At 49.8% G+C, this 19,100-nt stretch overlaps 1 protein-coding gene across 3 annotated transcripts in view; it reads right to left on the reverse strand.

Annotated features, from left to right (window-relative positions):
- RILPL1 (Rab interacting lysosomal protein like 1) overlaps positions 1-18,512 on the reverse strand; it is a 44,366-nt gene extending 25,854 nt beyond the window's left edge. Inside the window, exons 1-2 of one of the 3 annotated variants that reach the window (XM_032603296.1) lie at positions 17,679-18,512; positions 10,521-10,671 (exon numbers count right to left, since the gene is read on the reverse strand). In XM_032603296.1, the coding sequence (XP_032459187.1) occupies positions 10,521-10,671; positions 17,679-17,987 (460 nt within the window). In that variant the 5' untranslated portion in view covers positions 17,988-18,512. The remainder of the gene's footprint in view (positions 1-10,520; positions 10,672-17,678) is intronic. The other 2 variants (XM_032603294.1, XM_032603295.1) reach the window with 2 other exon arrangements.
- Positions 18,513-19,100: the final 588 nt, after the last annotated feature.

The following is a 19,100-nucleotide window of genomic DNA, read 5'->3' on the forward strand; positions in this document are numbered from 1 at the left end:
TACAGCACAAGACGTGCAAAAGTGCTCACAGCAGCTTTATTCATCATAGCCCCAAACTGGAAACTGCCATGACGCCTATCAATAGTAGAACGAATAGGGACTTCCCTGGTGGTCCAGTGGTAAAGAATCCAATGCAGGGGACGTGGGTTCAACCCGTGGCTGGGGAACTAAGATCCCACATGCCTCGGGGCAACTAAGCCCATGTGCCACAACTATTGAGCCCGCGTGCCGCAAACTACAGAGCCCACGTGCTCTGGAGCCCGTGCGCCACAGCTAGAGAGAAGCCCAAGCACTGCAACAAAGAGACCTTGTGCCGTAAGGAAAGATCCCGCATGCCCCAACAAAGATCAGGGAACCAAGGGCTTTCCTGGTGTGTTGCAACTAAGACCCGACGCAGCCAAAAAGATAAGGAAAATAAATATTTAAGAAATAGTAGAATGAACAGATAAACCTCGATACTAACAAGCACTGGAATACTATACAGCTATGAAAAAGAATAACTACACGTTCCACTTGGAGTTTATAAAGTCAGTTATTTCTTCAGACACTCCTTGCTCCTCAAAGGATGCTCTTCAGCTGGAGTCCTGAGCTGAAGGGCCCCCAGACTTGCAATGGGGAAACACAGGGCCGTCTGGGGGTTCTGGGCACCAGGTGTCCCCCTCCCAAAACTCCTGGGCCACTGCTGCAAGGCAGGGCCTGGGCCTGGGCTAGTGTGACAAGAGGACACTGCTAACATCTCCCGAAAAAGCGCTCCTTAGACACAGTGCATGAGTGAGTGTGTGTGTGTGTGTGTGTGTGTGTGTGTGTGGAGAAGGAGGGCTGAAATCAGGTGTAGGCAGAGTCTGTGAAAAAGCCACGAAAGTATTCACTGCTCTCTGAGCACCTGTCCCGCAAAGGCTCCAGGCAGGGGCATCAAGGGCCTAACTCGTAAAATTTAATCCTTGGTGGGGGCAGATTCCACTCCTGGAGAAATCAGGTGAGCAGAACAGCTACGTGGGGTGGGCGCGGGGGAGCATGAGCCCAGAGAAAGGAAACCTGGATCTGGAGCCCAGCTACATCCAAGTTCCCCGACCAGGGATTGAACCCGGGCCACCGCAGTGAAAGTGCCGAGTCCTAAACACTGGACCGCCAGGGAAGTCCCAAAGAAAGCAATGGGTTTTTTTGGCTGCACCTCACGGCTTGCGGGATCTCAGTTCCCCGACCAGGGATTGAACCCAGGTCACGGCAGTGAAAGCCCAGAATCTTAACCACTGGACCATCAGGGAACTCCTCATCTGTCAAGGGTGTCAGTAGCTGTAGGACTAAGAAGCTAGAGAACAAACGGTAAAGAGCTTAGCGCCTGGAGCTAGATTACTTGGACTCATTCCTGGCTTTGCCACTTCCCTTGCAGCTGAACTTGTGCCTTGTGCCTTGTGCCTGTTTTCTCACTTGCAAATGGGGATCATGTGGAGGCCCCACCTGGGGGGCTCTCGTGAGGCTGCATATGTTAATCTACATGAAGTGCTCACAACAGGCCTGGCACAGAGTAAGAGTCTCTAAGTGTTAGCTGTTATTTTATCTATAAAATAGAAATACCAGTTTTCCCTGCTCCAAAGGTTGCTGCTAAGTCCAAGTGTCGTTACGAAAGTGCTTTGAAAAATTAAAAGGTTAAGTGTTTTTAACAGACTCACAGACATAGACAAAAGCCAGGAGAGTTCTGAGCAACTGTTTAGTCACGCCAGCAATGCAAGACCCTGGGATCTAAACTAAAGAGACATCCGGGCAAGTGCACAGAGAAGCAAGTGCAAGGTCAGTCCCAGGTCCCGAGTCTGTAGTAGTGAAAACTGGTAATGATCTAAACATGCACTAGCAAGGAAATGATTAAACAAGTACTTTCCACACAATGGGACACTATGTAGCCAGTTAAAAGATAAAGGCAAGGGCTTCCCTGGTGGCTCAGTGGTTGAGAATCCGCTTGCCAATGCAGAGGACACGGATTCGATCCCTGGTCGGGGAAGATCCCACATGCCGTGGAGCAACTAAGCCTGTGCGCCACAACTACTGAGCTTGCGCTCTAGAGCCCGTGAGCCACAACTACTGAGCCTGTGTGCCACAACTACTGAAGCCCGTGCACCTAGAGCCCGTGCTCTGCAACAAGAGAAGCCTCCGCAATATGAAGCCCGCGCACAGCAACGAAGAGTAGCCCCTGCTCGCCACAACTACAGAAAGCCCGCGCGCAGCAACGAAGACCCAATGCAGCCAAAAATAAACAAATAAATAAATAAATTTATAAAAAACAAAAAAAACCTTGACCTTAAAAAAAAAAAAAAAGCAAAAGGCAAGTGACAAAGTCACAGCAGCAGTATTCGCAACGGCCAAAAGATGGAAGTAGCTCAAATGTCCATCAACAGATGTATGGATTAAAAAAATGTGATCTATCCGAATGATGGAATATTATTCAACCGTAAAAAGAAATGAAGCACTGACACAGGCTACAACGTGGATGAGCCTTGAAAACATGATGCTGAGTGAAAGAAGCCAGACACAAAAGGCCACGTATTGTATGAGTCCACTTATATGAAATGTCCAGAATAGGCAAATCCATAGAGACAGAGAGTAGACTAGAGGTTACCAAAGGCAGGCGGGAGGGGGGATTGGGGAGTGACTGCTATGGGTGCAGGGTCTCCTTTGCGGGTGTTGAAAATGTTCTGGAACTAAACAGACGTGATGACGGCACAACGTTATAAATACATTAAATGATGTACTAAATGCTACTGAATTGTACACTTCAAAACTGTTAATGTTATGTTCTGTGACTCGCTTGTCAATTTTTCTAAAAGGGCAATCCAAACAGTAAACACATAATTATAATTTGTTAAAAAAAAAAAGGCAGGGCTTCCCTGGTGGCTCAGTGGTTGAGAGTCCGCCTGCCGATGCAGGGGACGCGGGTTCGTGCCCCGGTCCGGGAAGATCTCACATGCCGCGGAGCAGCTGGGCCCATGAGCCATGGCTGCTAAGCCTGCGCATCCGGAGCCTGTGCTCCGCAACGGGAGAGGCCACAACAGTGAGAGGCCCGCATAACGCAAAAAAAAAAAGGCAAGTGACAATCCATACAGCATAATCCCTTTTATTTTATAAACAAAACACATTCCCTGCAATGTCAACGCCAGCACTGTAGGAGCTTTTTCTTATTTAAAAGCAACACGCACGTGGAATATGTGTAAATGCAGAGAAAGGGATGGTCTTCCCTCTGGTGAGTGAGAAAGGAGGCAAAGGGAATTCTCACGTTTTTCTTGAGTTTTGTTTCAACTTTTACAACATGAATAAATACATGTAATAGTTTCCATTGTTAAAGACCAAAACAACCACCAACACCCACAAACCCATACTGTCTGTGCCCCTCAGTCTCTACAAGAAGAAAACACCCTGAGAAGATTGAGCCGCTTGCCCCAAATCTGCTAGTTAGTGGCCATTGGGAGCATAATCCAGGTCTCTTAGTACCAGACCCACACGTTTTTCACTCCCCCAGAGTCAGAAAAGCGCCTTTGATACTGGATGGTGATGATCACCAATGTTTATCAAGCACCTGCCGTCACCAGCTACTGGGCTCAGCGCTCACCACGGATGAAGCGGTGCTCAGACCCCCTCAGAACCCTGTGTTCACCCCTCGCCCCTCTTCAGTGTACTTTTTTTTTTTTTTTTTTTTGCGGTACGCGGGCCTCTCACTGCTGTGGCCTCTCCCGTTGTGGAGCACAGGCTCCGGACGCGCAGGCTCGGCGGCCATGGCTCACGGGCCCAGCCGCTCTGCGGCATGTGGGATCTTCCCAGACTGGAGCATGAACCCGTGTCCCCTGCATCGGCAGGCGGACTCTCAGGGCGGACTTCCCTGCGCCACCAGGGAAGCCCTTCAGTGTGCTTTTGCTACTGACCAGGCACCCTGGGCTCCCTGGCTGGCAGGCTCTGTAAGAAAGTACAGGCCCCAAGCCTAAGGGCAGGGCAACTCTAAGGAGTAACTCACATCCCAGAGCTCGCTGCCTTGCATGGACTCTGTTGGGCTTCCTCCTTTCCCTGTCCTGATTCCTCCACTTCCCCAGTAGTCTTTTCTAGGGCTGCTTCCTTAATGAATCACCTGCAGAGGAACATCTTCGCCTCAGGTCTCCTCCTAGAAGATGCTGACATAAGCAGAACTTAACTCATTTTATCCCCCGAATACTTTACGAAGTAGGACCCCTGCTGCCCGCCTTGTATAGCCGATGAACCTCGGGTACACAGTAGCTTGTTAACTTTCACAAGGCCACACAGCTAATACCAGGATTCAAGCTCCGGCAGTCTGGCTCTAGGATCCACACTTTTTTTTTTTTTTCTTCCACGTTGTGGTGTGTATCAGTGCTTTATTCCTCTTTATGGCTGAATGATATCCCATTACATGGACAGACCATCTTTTGTTCATAGTACTTTTTAAAAAATATTTATTTATTTATTTGGTTGCACTGGGTCTTAGTTGCAGCATGTGGGCTCTAGTTCCCTGAGCAGGGATCAAACCCGGGCCCCCTGTATCGGGAGCAAGGAGTCTTAACCACTGCACCACCAGGGAAGTCCCCAGAATCCACACTCTTGTGACCACTCTACTGCCGCTCAAAGTCTCACAGCCCAAGCTCCTTATGTTATCAGCGAGTGTACCGGAGAGAATAATGTCCCCTCAAACTTCACATCCACCTGGAACCTCAGAATGTGACCTTACTTGAAAATAGGTCTTTGCAGATGTAATTAAGTTAAGGGGAGGTCAGGCTAAGTGAGGGTGGGCCCTAAATCCAATGACTGGGTCCTTATAAGAGAAAGGAGAGGGAGAGTCAGACCCACAGACCCGCAGAGGCCACGTGACAACAGAGACAGAGGTTGGAGTGATGCAGCCACAAGCCAAGAGCTGCCACCTGGAAGAGGCGGGAGCTTCTTCCCCTAGAACCTTTGGAGGGAGCACAGCCCTGCTGACACCTTGATTTTGGACCCCTGGCCTCCAGATCTGTGAGAGAATACATTTCTTTGTTTGAAGCCTCCCAGTCTGTGGTTACAGTGGCCCCAGGAAACTAATACAGCAAGCATACGGAGAAAGTCCTATATATAAGGTGCACAGACGATTTCTATTGAGGTGAAATTCGTACCAGCCACTCTCGGATCCCACAAAAGGTTCAACTGGCAGGACAAAAGCGACGTAATTGCCCTCAGGGCTATCTTTTTTTAAAAATATATAAATTTATTTATTTATTTTTGGCTGTGTTGGGTCTTCGTTTCTGTGCGAGGGCTTTCTCTAGTTGTGGCAAGCGGGGGCCACTCTTCATCACGGTGCGCGGGCCTCTCACTGTCGCGCGGCCTCTCTTGTTGCGGAGCACAGGCTCCAGACACGCAGGCTCAGTAGTTGTGGCTGACGGGCCCAGTTGCTCCGCAGCATGTGGGATCTTCCCAGACCAGGGCTCGAACCCGGATCCCGTGCATTGGCAGGCAGATTCTCAACCACTGCGCCACCAGGGAAGCCCAGGGCTATCTTTTTTTTTTTGCTGTACGTGGGCCTCTCACTGTTGTGGCCTCTCCTGTTGCAGAGCACAGGCTCCAGACGCGCAGGCTCAGCAGCCATGGCTCACGGGCCTAGCCGCTCCGCGGCATGTGGGATCCTCCCAGACCGGGGCATGAACCTGCGTCCCCTGCATCAGCAGGCGGACTCTCAACCACTGCGCCACCAGGGAAGCCCCCCAGAGCTATCTTTTATTGACTAGTTCTGCGTTTGATGCTGTATATATTTTTCTCAACAGTCCTGGGTGTTAGGAGTTGCCACACCCCACCTTACAGGTGAGGAACCTGAGGATGGGAACAAGGTGACCCATTGGTAAGAGTGGGTCTGAGATTTAAACTCAGGTCCACCTCACTCCACAGCCCATTCCCCTTATAATAGACTGCTCTACCCAGGCACATCTCCAAGAATATTCTAGCTCTGTGTGTCCAACTCAGCAGCCACTAGTGGCAATGGAGCACCTGAGATAGGGCACGTACAAATGGACGTGTGCTGAAAATGTAAAATACACATCAGCCATCAACAGATGGGTAGATCAACAAAATGTGCTCTATCCATACAATGGGATATTATTCTGCCTTAAAAAGGAAGGAAATTCTGACACAACTACAACGTGGATGAAACTCAAGGACATTATGCTCAGTGAAAAAAACCAGTCACAAAAAGACAAATATTGTATGATTCTACTTATGTGAGCTACCTGGAGTAGTCAAAATTATAGAGACAGAAAGTAGAATGCCAGTTGCCAAGGGCTGGGGGAGGGAGAAATGGAGAGTTATTGTTTAATGCGGACAGAGGTGTACATTTGCAAGATGAGTTCCGGAGTCTGGTTGTACAACAATGTGAATGTTCTTAACGCTGCTGAACTATATACACTTAGAAATGGTTAAAATGAGAATTTTTTTTTAACATCTTTATTAGAGTACAATTGCTTTACAATGGTGTGTTAGCTTCTGCTGTATAACAAAGTGAATCAGCTATGCCTATACATATGTCTCCATATCTCTTCCCTCTTGCATCTCCCTCCCTCCCACCCTCCCTAACCCACCCCGCAAGGTGGTCACAAAGCACCGAGCTGATCTCCCTGTGCTATGCAGCTGCTTCCCACCAGCTATCTATTTTACATTTGGTAGTGTATATATGTCCATGCCGCTCTCTCACTTTGTCCCAGCTTAAGATGAGAAATTTTACGTGTATGTTATCACAGTAAAACATACATATATATTATATATGAATGAATAACCCACCAGATTTCAAAGACTTAATATGAAAAAAATGCAAAATACCCTACTGATAATTTTAATTTTTAAAATTTTTATTTATTTCTTTCGGCTGCACCATGAGGCTTGCAGGATCTTAGTTCCCTGACCAGGGATTGAACCCAGGCCCTCAGCAGTGAAAGCACAGAGTCCTAACCACTAGACCACCAGGGAATTCCCCCCAACTGATAATTTTTAAATTGATTACATGTTGAAGGATGATATCTTGGATCTACTGGGTTAAATAAAAATATTAATGAAATTACTTTCACCTGTCCTTTTTACTTTCTTTTAATGCCACACCTAGAAAAATCATAGTCATATCTGTGGCTTGCCTTACATTTTTTGGTAAAAGGCGAAATATGTACACAACTGGAAGAGCAACCAGTGTATTGCCTTACATTTTTTTTGGACAGTGCTGTTCTCAGCTGCCCTTCAGAAAATGGATACGTGGTCAGTTTTCATCCTCTCCTGGTGACAGAGTTGTTTGTCCAGAGCCCAAGGATTTTTTTCCAGACGCTTGAGTGTATCTCTGCACCCCCATGCCCCCAGTCCAATTGCTTCCATATCTGTAATTCATCTCCGCATGTGCTAACTAGTAGTTTCCAGGTGCTGACAAGATGATTTCCAAATACAAGAAGTAGGGAAGTGCTTTTTAATCTGGAGACTTCCAGGGAGGGGGAGACAGGAGACTGGCAGGTGCTCTGAGCGCACTGCCCAGTATTTTTTTTAAATTAATTTTTATTGGAGTATAGTTGCTTTACACGGTTGTGTTAGTTTCTGCTGTACAGCAAAGTGAATCAGTTATACGTACACATATATCCCCTTTTTTGGATTTCCTTCCCTTTTAGGTCACCACAGAACACTGAGTAGAGTTCCCTGTGCTATACAGTAGGTTCTCATTAGTTATCTATTTTATACAGAGTAGTGTATATGTGTCAATCCCATTCTCCCAATTCATCCTACTCCCCCTTTCCCCCTTGGTAGCCATACGTTTGTTCTCTACGTCGCAGTGCCCAGTATTAATGGCTGGGAAAGCAGCACTGTTCCGGGCAGGGTTGGCTCTTCTAAGCGGGCATCCCAGCCCACTCACCCCCTAAATCCTGTTTGCCCCTAGGCCTTGCCCCACTGCCTAAAGTGGTGCCAGACACACAGTCTAACTTCATGGGCTGCACCTCCTCCCAGGGACCCCCTGGCCCAGTGTCTGTTCCCCTCACAGGTGGAAGACATGCTTTTGCCCTTATTGTGTTCCCATGGCTTCCCAGGCAGAATAAAAATAACTGTGAAAGGCATGCCTGGCATCTGCCCAGCTTCTCCACTAGGGTGAGGGCTGCTGTCGAGCTGAACACCAGAGGCTCCCCGAGCTCACCCCCGGGAGCTGGACCCACGCGAGATGCCAATGGAGTGCGTCTCAGATGGCACCCGTGTGGGCTGTCTGATGAAGAGCCCAGCAGGGATGCAGAGAGCCAAGGCCAAGCTCTCCCACACGGGGGGTGCCGTGTGCACACACATGCAACCGAGCGCCGAGGAAGCGGCTTAGGGTGTTCGGGCCCGTGCCTGGGGGACCTGCGGCCTCTAGGGCATCACTGGGGTAGGCAGGGGGAGTTCCAAGGTCACCCCTGGAGGCCTCTGGGTGCCCTGCAGAAATGTCACAGACCAAAACATGGCTATGGGGACATCCCTGGGGGCGCAGTGGATAAGACTCCACGCTCCCAATGCAGGGGGCCCTGGTTCATCCCTGGTCAGGGAACTAGATCCCACGTGTGACACAACTAAGAGTTCGCATGCCACAACTAAGGAGCCGGCAAGCCGCAACTAAGGCCCAGCGCAACCAAATAAATAATAAATATTAATAAATAAATAAACAAAATAAAATAAAACCCACCAGACCATAAGGTAGGATTCCAAACGATATTAATTAGGGAGATGACTAACATTTAAAAAAAAACAAAAAAAAACAAAAGATGGCTGTGGGCACCTCACTAAGTTCAACACAGTTACCACAGGACTCAGCAATTCCATGCCGAGGTATATACCTCAAAGCACCGAAAACACATGTCCACAGAAAAACATGAAGGTACCAGAACCTTCACAGCGGCACTCTTCACAACAGGCAAAAGTTGGAAACAACTCAGCGTCCATCGGTGGATGAATAGATAAACGAAACGTGGACCAAACAGACAACGGAGTGTTGCTAAGCCATAAAGAGGAAGGATGCACCCTCTCAGCCTGTTTTCCTCCTCTTTTCAAAAAGGAGATTGGATTCGATAACAACAGCTCATAGTAACAACAGTTAACACTTGCTGAGTGTGGGCACCAGGTACTATTCAGTTTACACGTATTAATTCATTTAATCCTCACAACTTTGTGAGGGAGATATGGTTATTGCCCCCATTTCTACAGGGGGCACTTAAGGCACACCAAGGTCAAGTGACTTGATCAAGGTCCCTCAGCCAGTAAGTATTGGGTTAGGATTCACACTGGGCAGTCTGGCTCTAGCACCAACACTTATCACCACTGCGACTTTTGTTTTCACTGCATGACTCAGATCTCAACAAAGGAAACCCACGGGAAAGAGGATGCCAGCACCCAGGTCAAACAATTCCTTTTTCCTTGGTCCCTACGGCCCTTATACAGTGTGCTACTTTATTCTCACCGAGTGGTAAACACGAGTTCTGAACTTCAGGCCCCCACGGAAGTCCACCCCCTTCCCAACAAGGAGGGGGCTTGTATAGGGACCCAGGAAGTTTACCCAGGCTAAAGAGTTGAGCCTGAGATTCCTTGCGATCAGAGCCAGGTTCTGAATGAGAAGGAGGCTGCTGGGGGGCCCACAGCTGATGTAGCGCACGGGGGCCCAGACCAAACCCCTCTGTCTGTCTTTGCTTCTCCAGCACCAGCAAAGGCCTGGAGACAAGGTTCTAGATAACTGTTCGTAGGATGAATGGCAGTCGGGGGGCTCCAGCACCGATCAGATCTGGGTGGCCACCCTGGGTTGCTCATTGTTAAACGTGCACCCGTGACAAGCACCTCAAATTTCTTCCCAGCACACTTAGAATAAAGTCCAAATCTTGGCCTCTAAGGGGCTATGTGATCTGAGCCCTGCTGACCCCACTGACCTCATCTTTAACCACCCTTGGCCTTGATCATCTTCTGTGACACTGGTCTCCTTGGTTTCCATAAACAGTCATGCCCCAGGGCCTTTGCACCTGCCTTCCCCCCAAGATATTTGCATGGCTCACTCCATGACTTCATTAGGGCTCAAATGTCACCTCATCAGAGAGGCCCTCCTTGATCCCCATATCCAAAGAAGCACCCCACCAAGTCACCTCTAGCATATCCCCCCCAGATTTTAGTTCTTCCACAACCCTGGTCAGAATCTGGAACTGTGTCATCTGTCCGTTTACATAGTTATCACCTATCTCCTCTGCACTAGAGCATAAGCTTCCCGAGGGCAGTGGCTTTGTCTTGCCCAATGTGTATACCCAGTGCCTAGAGAAGAGGCTGGAAAAGTGAGGACTCTCGAACAATTTGTCAAATGAGCCTCTCGGTTTCATCACCTGTACACCAGGCTACACAATGTCTCTCAGGCAGAGTGATGGTGAGAATCCACATGGCATGAGACACCATTGCTTGGGGACCACGCTCCTGTCACTGGTGATGCCGGTGATGGCAGTGGGGAGAGCCTTCCCCTCACCACCCATGCTGGCCCCTCCTCTTACCTTCATGCTTCTGGAACTCCTCCTCGGAGAAGCTGACGTCCTTGTGGGAGAGGTTGGTCATGAGCTGCTTGTTCTCCTCCTGCAGCTGGGCGATCTGGGAAAGGAGGTCTTGCGCTTCCCCTCGCCACACGTCCTCCACCAGCTCCAGCTCCTACGGGGGTGAGGGGCCGGAGTGGGGTCACAGCCTTCCCAGGGCAGCAGCCTTACCCCCCTGACCCTCGGGAGCAGCTCAGGGCTGCTGGGGCTTTGGGTTGTTCCCTTCTCCATGAGAACCAAGCATCGGCAGGTGAGCAGATCAGGCCATCACTAGCCCACATGGCAACTTCACGAAAAACAGAAGGTGTCCTTCCTCTGGGCAAGGCGTGCATTTATGCCGTTAGGACCTGGCCAAGTTAGAAATGCCCTGAAGACAACAACGGCATTGGAACTGTACCTTCTAACTGTCTAGACAGGAGAGAGAGGGTGGAGGGGCAGCCCCAGGCTGCAGGGACCCAGACATACCAATCTCTCTAGGGAGGTCACGTCCCTGATCTTTGGACAGACCCTCCATCGAGACAAACCTCTCTCCAAGGGAGAAAGGGGCTGCAAAGATCCCAGGGATACCACCTGGCCCCGGAGCTCCCTGTACATCGGAAATGGGAATCTCTTCAAGCAGACTTGGACGACTCACTCTACAAATCTGAGGCTGTTTCCCTTAGTTGGGGAGCCCTACTATAAAAGCTCGCAGTGAAGAAAACAAAAACACTCATTTGAAAAGATACATGCACCCCTATGTTTACAGTAGCATTCATTATTTACAATAGTCAAGACGTGGAAGCGACCTAAGTGTCCATCAATAGACGAGTGGATAAAGAAGATGTGGTCCATATATACAATGGAATACTACTCAGCCATAAGGAAGAATGAACTCTTGCCATTTGTAACAACATGTATGGACCTACAGAGTATTATGCTAAGTGAAATAAGTCAGACAGAGAAAGACAAATACCATATGATCTCACTTATTTGTGGAATCTAAAAAACAAACCAAACGAACAAAACAAAATGAAAATATTCTTAGACACAGAGAATAAACAGGTGGTTGCCAGAGGGGAGGCGCTGGAGGGGGAGTGAAATAGGTGAAAGGGATTAAGAGGTACCTCCAGTTACAAAATAAATAAGCCACAGGGATGTCATACACAGCATAAGGAATGTGGTCAGTAGTATTGTAATAACTTTGTACGGGGACAGATGGTTACTAGACTTAGCTTGGTGATCATTTCATAATGTATGCAAATGTTAAATCACTGTATAGCACACCTGAGGCTAACAGAATATTGTGTCAACTGTATTTCAGTAAAATAAAAAAATAAAGGCTCACAGTGTTGAATGTGATGATAAATAAGATGTCTGTAAAAATTACTTTGTGGATGGCTGTAATCAGAGAAACACATAATAACAAGTGTTGGCAAGAATGTGAAGAAATTGGAACCCTGTGCATTGCTGGTAAGAATGTAAGATGGTGCAGCCACTGTAGAAAACAGTCTGGCAGCTCCTCAATAAGTTAAACATAGTTACCATATGACCCACCAATTCCACTTGTAGGGTCTGAGAAATGAAAACACGTGTCCACACAAAAACAGGTACATGAATGTTCATAGCAGCACTATTCATAATCGCCAAAAGGTAGAAACAACCCAAATGTCCATCGGTTGATGAAAAGATGAATAAAATGTGGTGTATCTGGAATATGATTCAGGCAAAAAGGGATGAAATACTGACATATGCTACAATTTGGATGAACCCTGAAAACATGATGGTGAGCAAAAGCAGCTGGTCACAGAAGGGCACACAGTGCTTGACTCCGTTGATGGGAAATGTCCACAATAGGTAAATCCATAGATACAGAAAGCATACTGGCAGCTTTCTAGGGGCAGAAGGGTTGGCAGGGAGTGAGGAATGACTGTTAATGAGTCTGTGTTTTCTGTTCGGAGTAATGAAAATGTTGTAAAATTGATTGTAGTAATGGTTGCACAGCTCTGTGAATAAACTAAAAGCCACTGAATTGTATGGTATGTGAATTATATTCAGTAAAGCTGTTACCAAAAAAAAAAAAAGAGGTATTTTGTAAAATCATAAACTGTATAGAATGCTGGTTTAAAGCGTGGATACTGGAGCCTGTTGACCTGAGTTTGAATTCTGTTTCCGCCACTTACTAGCTGATCTTGGACAAGTTATTCAACCTTAGGGTGCCTTGGAAATGAGGAATACAGTGTTATATCTACCCCCATGGGGTGTCATGAGGATTAAATGGTTAATATATGTAGATGTTTGGAATAGGGCCCAGTACCCAGAAAGTGCTAAACATATGTCTGCTGATTTCTGGTCCTCCTACAGCCCATCCCAAGCCGGCCCAGGTGGCCGGATGTCAGCATCGCCTCCTTTCATCTCTTAAATAAGTTCCTAAATCCCATCTCCTTTGTCAGGAAGCCTGCTGCACTGGGGAAATGAGAGGTAATAACTAAGTATTCGCACAGCTGCTTCAAGGTCACCAGGGGAGGTGAAGGGTGGGGCTAGAGGGCGAAAGTGGTGGTGGAATGATGAAGTAAGTGGCCACGGGACCTTCCCACAGGCAGGTGTGGGCTGGCAGCTGAATCAGGCTCTTCTTGCCCTGGTCCTCTCTGCTCCCACCTGACACAGGCTGAGCACACAGAGGGCCCCAGTGCTATCTCAGGTGTAATTGGCTGGGGTAGGCGGAACAATGGTCCCCAGAGAGGTCCATATTCTCATCCCTGGAACCTGAGAATATGCGAATTTACACGGCAAAAGGGATTTTGCTGATGTGATTCAGTTAAGGACCCTGAGATGGGGAGATGCTCCTGGGTTATCCAGGTGGACCCAATGTAATCACAAGGGTCCTTAAAAGTGAAAGGAGGCAGGAAGGACAGAATCAGAGACCACGTGGGGACTTCCCTGGTGGTCCAGTGGTTAAGACTCTGTGCTTCCACTGCAGGGGGCGAGGGTTGGCTCCCCGGGTCGCGAGGCAGAGATCAGAGTTAGAGATTTGAAGATGCTACACTGATGACTTTGAAGATGGAGGAAGGGGTCACAAGTCAAAGGATACAGCTGGCTCCCAGGAGCTGCAAAAGGCAAGGAAATGAATTCTCCCCTAAAGTTGCCCGCAGGAATGAATTTCCTGACACCCGATTTTAACCCAAGTGAGACTCATTTCTGACTTTTGACCTCCAGAATTTTATCCAGTATTACCCATATTGATATTATTCATAATATCATATTATCCAATGTGATAATAAATTTGTGTGATTTTGAGTAAGTTTGTGGTAATTAGTTATAGCAGCAATAGATGAATACAGACTTTAATCCTCAGTTCTTTTTTTTCTTCTCTCATTGAACTAAAGTTGATGCTGGGGGAGCTGGTTCTTGCCTCTGAGCTGACAATGGAGAATTTGATCTTGCCTGGATACCAGCTAAAAAGGCTCTTCCAGGAAGTGGCCCCTGACCAATCACCTCGTTAGCCTCCTCTCAGCACTGTCTTCAAACTCCTTACGCTGGCCTGTGAGGCCCAGCATTAGCAGACCCCTGTACCTCCCTGACCTCACCTCCTACCCCTCTTCCTCACTCGCTCTGCTCTTGTCACACCAGCCTTCTTTGTGTTCCTTGCACACACCAAGTTCACTCCTACCTCAGGGCATTTGCACTTGCTGCACCTCCTGCCCAGAATGCCCCTCCCCCAGATCTCTCTATGGCTGGCATCTACACTTCATTCAGATCTCAGCTCAGATGCCACCTCCTCAGGGAAGCCTTCCTGACTGCCCTGTCAACTAGACACCATCCCTGGCCAGTCTCTTTTATATTTCCCTGTTTTATCTTCTTCATGGTACTTATCATAAGCTGAAATTTTTTAGAAGTTAAAAAAAATCTATCTCCTCACACTAGAATCACACCATTCCATTAGAGTAGCCACTAGCCACATGTATCTGCTGAGCACTTGAAATGCCGCTGGTCTGAATTGAAACATGCAGTGAGGGTTAAACACTCACTGAATTTCAAAGACATAATAGGAAAAAAAGAATGCAAAATACCTTATTAATAATTTTTTTTTAACTATGTGTGCCGATGGATGTTAACTAAACTTATGTGGTAATCATTTTGCAATATGTACATATGTCAAATCATAATGTAAGCCTAAAACAAATACAATGTTATATGTCAATTATATCTCAATAAGAAATAATTTTTTACATGATTACATGTTGAAATAATATTTTGGAACGACTGGGTTTGATAAGATATGTTATTAAAATTAACCTCATCTGGGGAATTCCCTGGAGGTCCAGTGGTTAGGACTCTGCGCTTTCATTGCCGAGGGCCCGGGTTCAATTGCTGGTGCGGCCAAAAAAATAAAAATTAACCTCATCTGTGTCTTTTTATCAATGTGACGTGCCACATTATATATCTATGGGACAGCACTGCACTAGTAAGTCAGGTCCTTGAGGGCAAAGACCTCACCTGTTGTGGTCACCACTGTCACCCAGAACAGTGCCTGGCAATTAGTAGGTACTCAATAAATATATCTGTTGAATGAATAAATGAACAACGTATGCTGTTTATATTATATGCACTTGTATCTGCACAGCCACTGCTTTCTAAAGTCTCTTCGCGTGTTTTTCCTGTCTTCCCTGTTACCCACCCACTGCCTGAGATGAGGACCTGGTTTTCCTTTCCTTTGCATCACCCAAGTCACCTCGAAAGGCACTTTGCAAGCTGCAGTCGGTCAACAAGGCTGCAGATGGAGTAACCAGGTAGAACATGATGAGACTGTGGCCTAGGTCTGAGTGATGAACAGAACTGAGTCCAGGGATCTTTTGGGAGGAAGAGTTGGTGGAAGAGAGGATGCATGCTTTACTGGAGCCATATTTGTCAAGAGAAAGAGAGAGAGAGAGAAGGAAGAAAAAAGGAAGGAAGGGAGGGAGGGAAGGTGGGAGGGAGGAATGAATGGATAGACAGATAAGATGAAGGACATGCTAAGATTTCTGTGGAATTAGCACCTTGAAGAGCCTTCGAGGCTTACGGGGTGAGGGGAATCAGACTCTTGGGATCAGTCTCTCTTGATCCCAAGAGAGACTGGGATCGTATTCTTGATCCCAAGAATATGAAGTAAAGGGGACTGAAGCGGGGATGGGGAAAAAAAGGGTTTTGTCCTCCGAATTAGAAAAGATCGTCCTCTGTATTGACAAATGAGCTCTGGCTTTGAACACACTGGTGTTTACTTCCTGGCTGATAGCATTCCAGAAGTGACAAGTGCAGCTGGCTGGGAATTCCACCTGACTCCAGGCCTAGTGGCCTCCAATGGCTCTCAAGGGTGTCTTCCAGTCCGGCTGCGGCAGAACTAAAGTGCTAGGGGTGGGGACATAGGTGCCAGGACTTCTTGTGTGACTTGGGCTAAGTCCCTTAGTCCCTGTCAATAAGAGGCAGTTGGATGACAGGATCTCAAGGTCCCTTCCTTCCGCAACCTCCCGGGAGAGATGGAAGGATCTGGGGTAGGAGTAGGGGTATCTGGGGTGGGAGTGGTGTCTCCAGTATCAGCCTAAGAGCCCTCGGTGAAAAACTCTCCCGGCCTAAAAACAATAGTTAACAGTGGTAAGGCCCTCGAAATGGCCCAAGTTTTGTCCTGAGCGCTTTAATTCTCACCACAATCCTATGAGATAGGTACTATTATTATCCCCATTTCACAGCTGAGAAAATTGAGGTACAGAGAGACGAGGTGACTTGTCCAAGATCACACAGCCGATGAGTGACAGGGCTTGAAAGCAGGCTATCTAGCTCCCAAGTCGCTGCTCCTGGGAATCTTGACATTAATTACAGGGCAGGGACATTTTCAAGCTCCCAGTGTGATCCTGGAAACTTTGCCTAAGGCTTGGGAGCTTGAATTTCCTACCTGACCCCAGCGCACAGGGACCTCTGGGGGCAAACACAATCAAACCTCCAAAACACTAGTTCTCTTAATCACCCAGGGGTCTGCCCTTAGGTTAAGACTGCAAACACAGCCGGGGCTCTGTTCCTTGAAAAGACACAGACCTCAAAGTACACAGTATGTGATGGCTGGCCAGAGAGTTTCAGAGGGGCCAACTGGATTTCCTGAGGCCACACAGCAAGTCAGAGTCTGCTCAGATGCCCTGATCCCCCAAGGAAAAGCGTTTCCTCCCATTCTCAGTCTGAAGGGAGCGTCCCTGGGCTGAGGTTGGGGCAGGAAACCACACGTCTCCCACTTCCTTCTCCCCAGGCACCTTGTCTGGACTCCCGGCCCAGTGAGGAGTCCCTGACTCATGAGCCCAGCGCTTGTTCACAAGGCAGAGGCTTAGCCTTAAAGCTGCCCCAAATCATCTTCCTCCAATTCAAAGAAGGTGGGGAAGAGGCACTAGAATTACCTCCACTGGGGCTGAGACTCTCAGCACTACCTTGGGACAAATTCCCCCCAGCCCCACTGTGATCCTCAGTTTCTTCATCTGTAAAATGAAGAGAATAATCCCTACCTCACAGAGTAAAATCGAGGTGGGGAAACCACTTCAGGTTAATAAACTAGAAGGAACCCTGGACTGGGGTTCAGGGTTCCTTTTTGCAAATTAGAACCCAGAGACTGGCGGTCAATAAGCCCAGTGACTGGAGGTCACATCCCCTTGGCTCTCTGGAGGGCTCTGGAGTGGGATGAAGAATGCGGCCCGGTATCACATCTTCTCGGGCAACACTGAAGGGCAGGGGCGCTTATTTCATTTCTGGAAAAGAATAATATTATCTAAGCACTTTAGATAGTATCCCATTTAATTTTCATAAGGCGGGTCCTATTAGTATCACCATTTGATATGTGAGGAAATAAAGCACAGAGAGGTTAAATAACTTACTCAAGGTCACACGGCTATTAAGTGGTAAAGGTGGGATTGGAACTCAGGTGTGACTCCAAAGAACTACTCTTAATCTTTGGGGGTGCGCAGCCTGGGCAAAAGAGGGCCAGCGGCCTCCCTCCTTCCCTCACCCAGTCCGATCGTCTCTCGTCTATTCCCTGTATACACACGTGTGCACCTACAGTTGCCCAGTGCTGAAGGACCCCTTAGGTCCCAGCGGCCACGTTGCCGGGATGGGCAGACTGAGGCCACCGCCCACCTTCTGGTGCTTGCGCTCCTTCTCGATGCGGTCCATCCTCTCCAGGCGCAGTCGGTCCAGCTCGAGGCGCAGCTCGTCCAGCTCGGGCGCGACGTGGTGGCGGCTGACCAGCACCTCCAGGATCTCCAGGACACGCACGACCTTGGGCATGAGGCGCGCGATGGCCTCGCAGCCGTGCTGGTCGATGACCCGCTCGAACTCGTGGCCCACGAGCGACGCGATGTCGTACACGTCCATGACGGTCAGCTCCGCCACGTTCTTCTCCAGCGCCGACTCGGCCGCCAACGCCGACCCCCGGTCCTCCTCCATGGCCCCCCGCCCGGCCTCTCCCCCACCCCGCAAACTAGTGCAACTCCCAAACTTGCCGCTGTCGAGGGCAGCGCCGGGCCGGGCCCACCTCTCGCCGCCGCCGCCGGCCCGCGCTTAGCTGGCCCTCGAGCGAGGGCGCACCGGGGGGACGGCAGGCGTCGGCATGGGCGGAGGCGGCGGGCCGGGACCCGGGGGTCAGCGCGCGGGGCGCGGGTCTCTGCGCCCGGCTCGGCCCGGAGCCTGCTCCCCAGTGGGGGGAGAACGAGGAGAAGGAGGAGGAGGAGGCGAGGAAGGCGCGCGCGTGCGCAGGCCCGCGGCGCCTCCCAAGTTGGGAATCTGAGTTGGGCGCAATGGAGGCGCGGGGTCTGGCTGGAGAGCGGGCCCCGCTGCCCTCTGAAACAGTCCTTGCCGGCGGCTAGTCCCCACGCCCGGGGCCTGGCAAAGAAGGGCGGCCGTGGCTCCTCCGGGAAACTTTGGCGGCGGCGACGCCAGCTGATCAGCTCCCCCCGCGGGGATACCGCACGCCCCGCCCCGATCCCGGCCTGGAGAGGGGCGCGCCCGGCTTCCGCCGCCCGAGGGCGCCCCGGCGTCCCCGCGGACACTGCACCCTCACCCACCGGCTCCGCAGCCCCCCCGCCCCGCCGCTCCACCCGCGGGACCTTCCTTCCCCTCCCCCCGCCACCCCCCGCTCCAGCCGGTCCCCCCCCCCCCCCAACCGCGCGTCCGGACGCGCCGCCCCCTCCTCCAGTCAGGTCCTGGCTCCTCCTCTCCCACTCCCGCCCCGGCGGAGTCGAGACTAGCCCAGAAGAGAAGGGGAGGAGGTGGTAGGGGTGTGGGTTGCTGGTGTCTCTGGACGATTCACAGTGTCTGGGGCGGCCCCTGCGCTGGAGAGAAATGGAGGGCTCAAGAGGTGCACTCCGGGATGCGGCCCATCCTGGGGAAGAGTCGAGGACCCCACGGCTCGTAGACCCGTCCGACCAGGTCACCGGGCGGACCTGGCGGCGCCAGGCCCTGCGCTCCAGGAGAGGCGCCCGGGAGAGGGGCAGAAGGATCGAGGGGTCCTCTGGTCCTTAAGCGGCCGGGCTGCGCTGCCCGCCAGCCACGTCTATTAGC

Source organism: Phocoena sinus, chromosome 14 (assembly GCF_008692025.1).
Source record: "Phocoena sinus isolate mPhoSin1 chromosome 14, mPhoSin1.pri, whole genome shotgun sequence".
NCBI lineage: Eukaryota > Metazoa > Chordata > Mammalia > Artiodactyla > Phocoenidae > Phocoena > Phocoena sinus.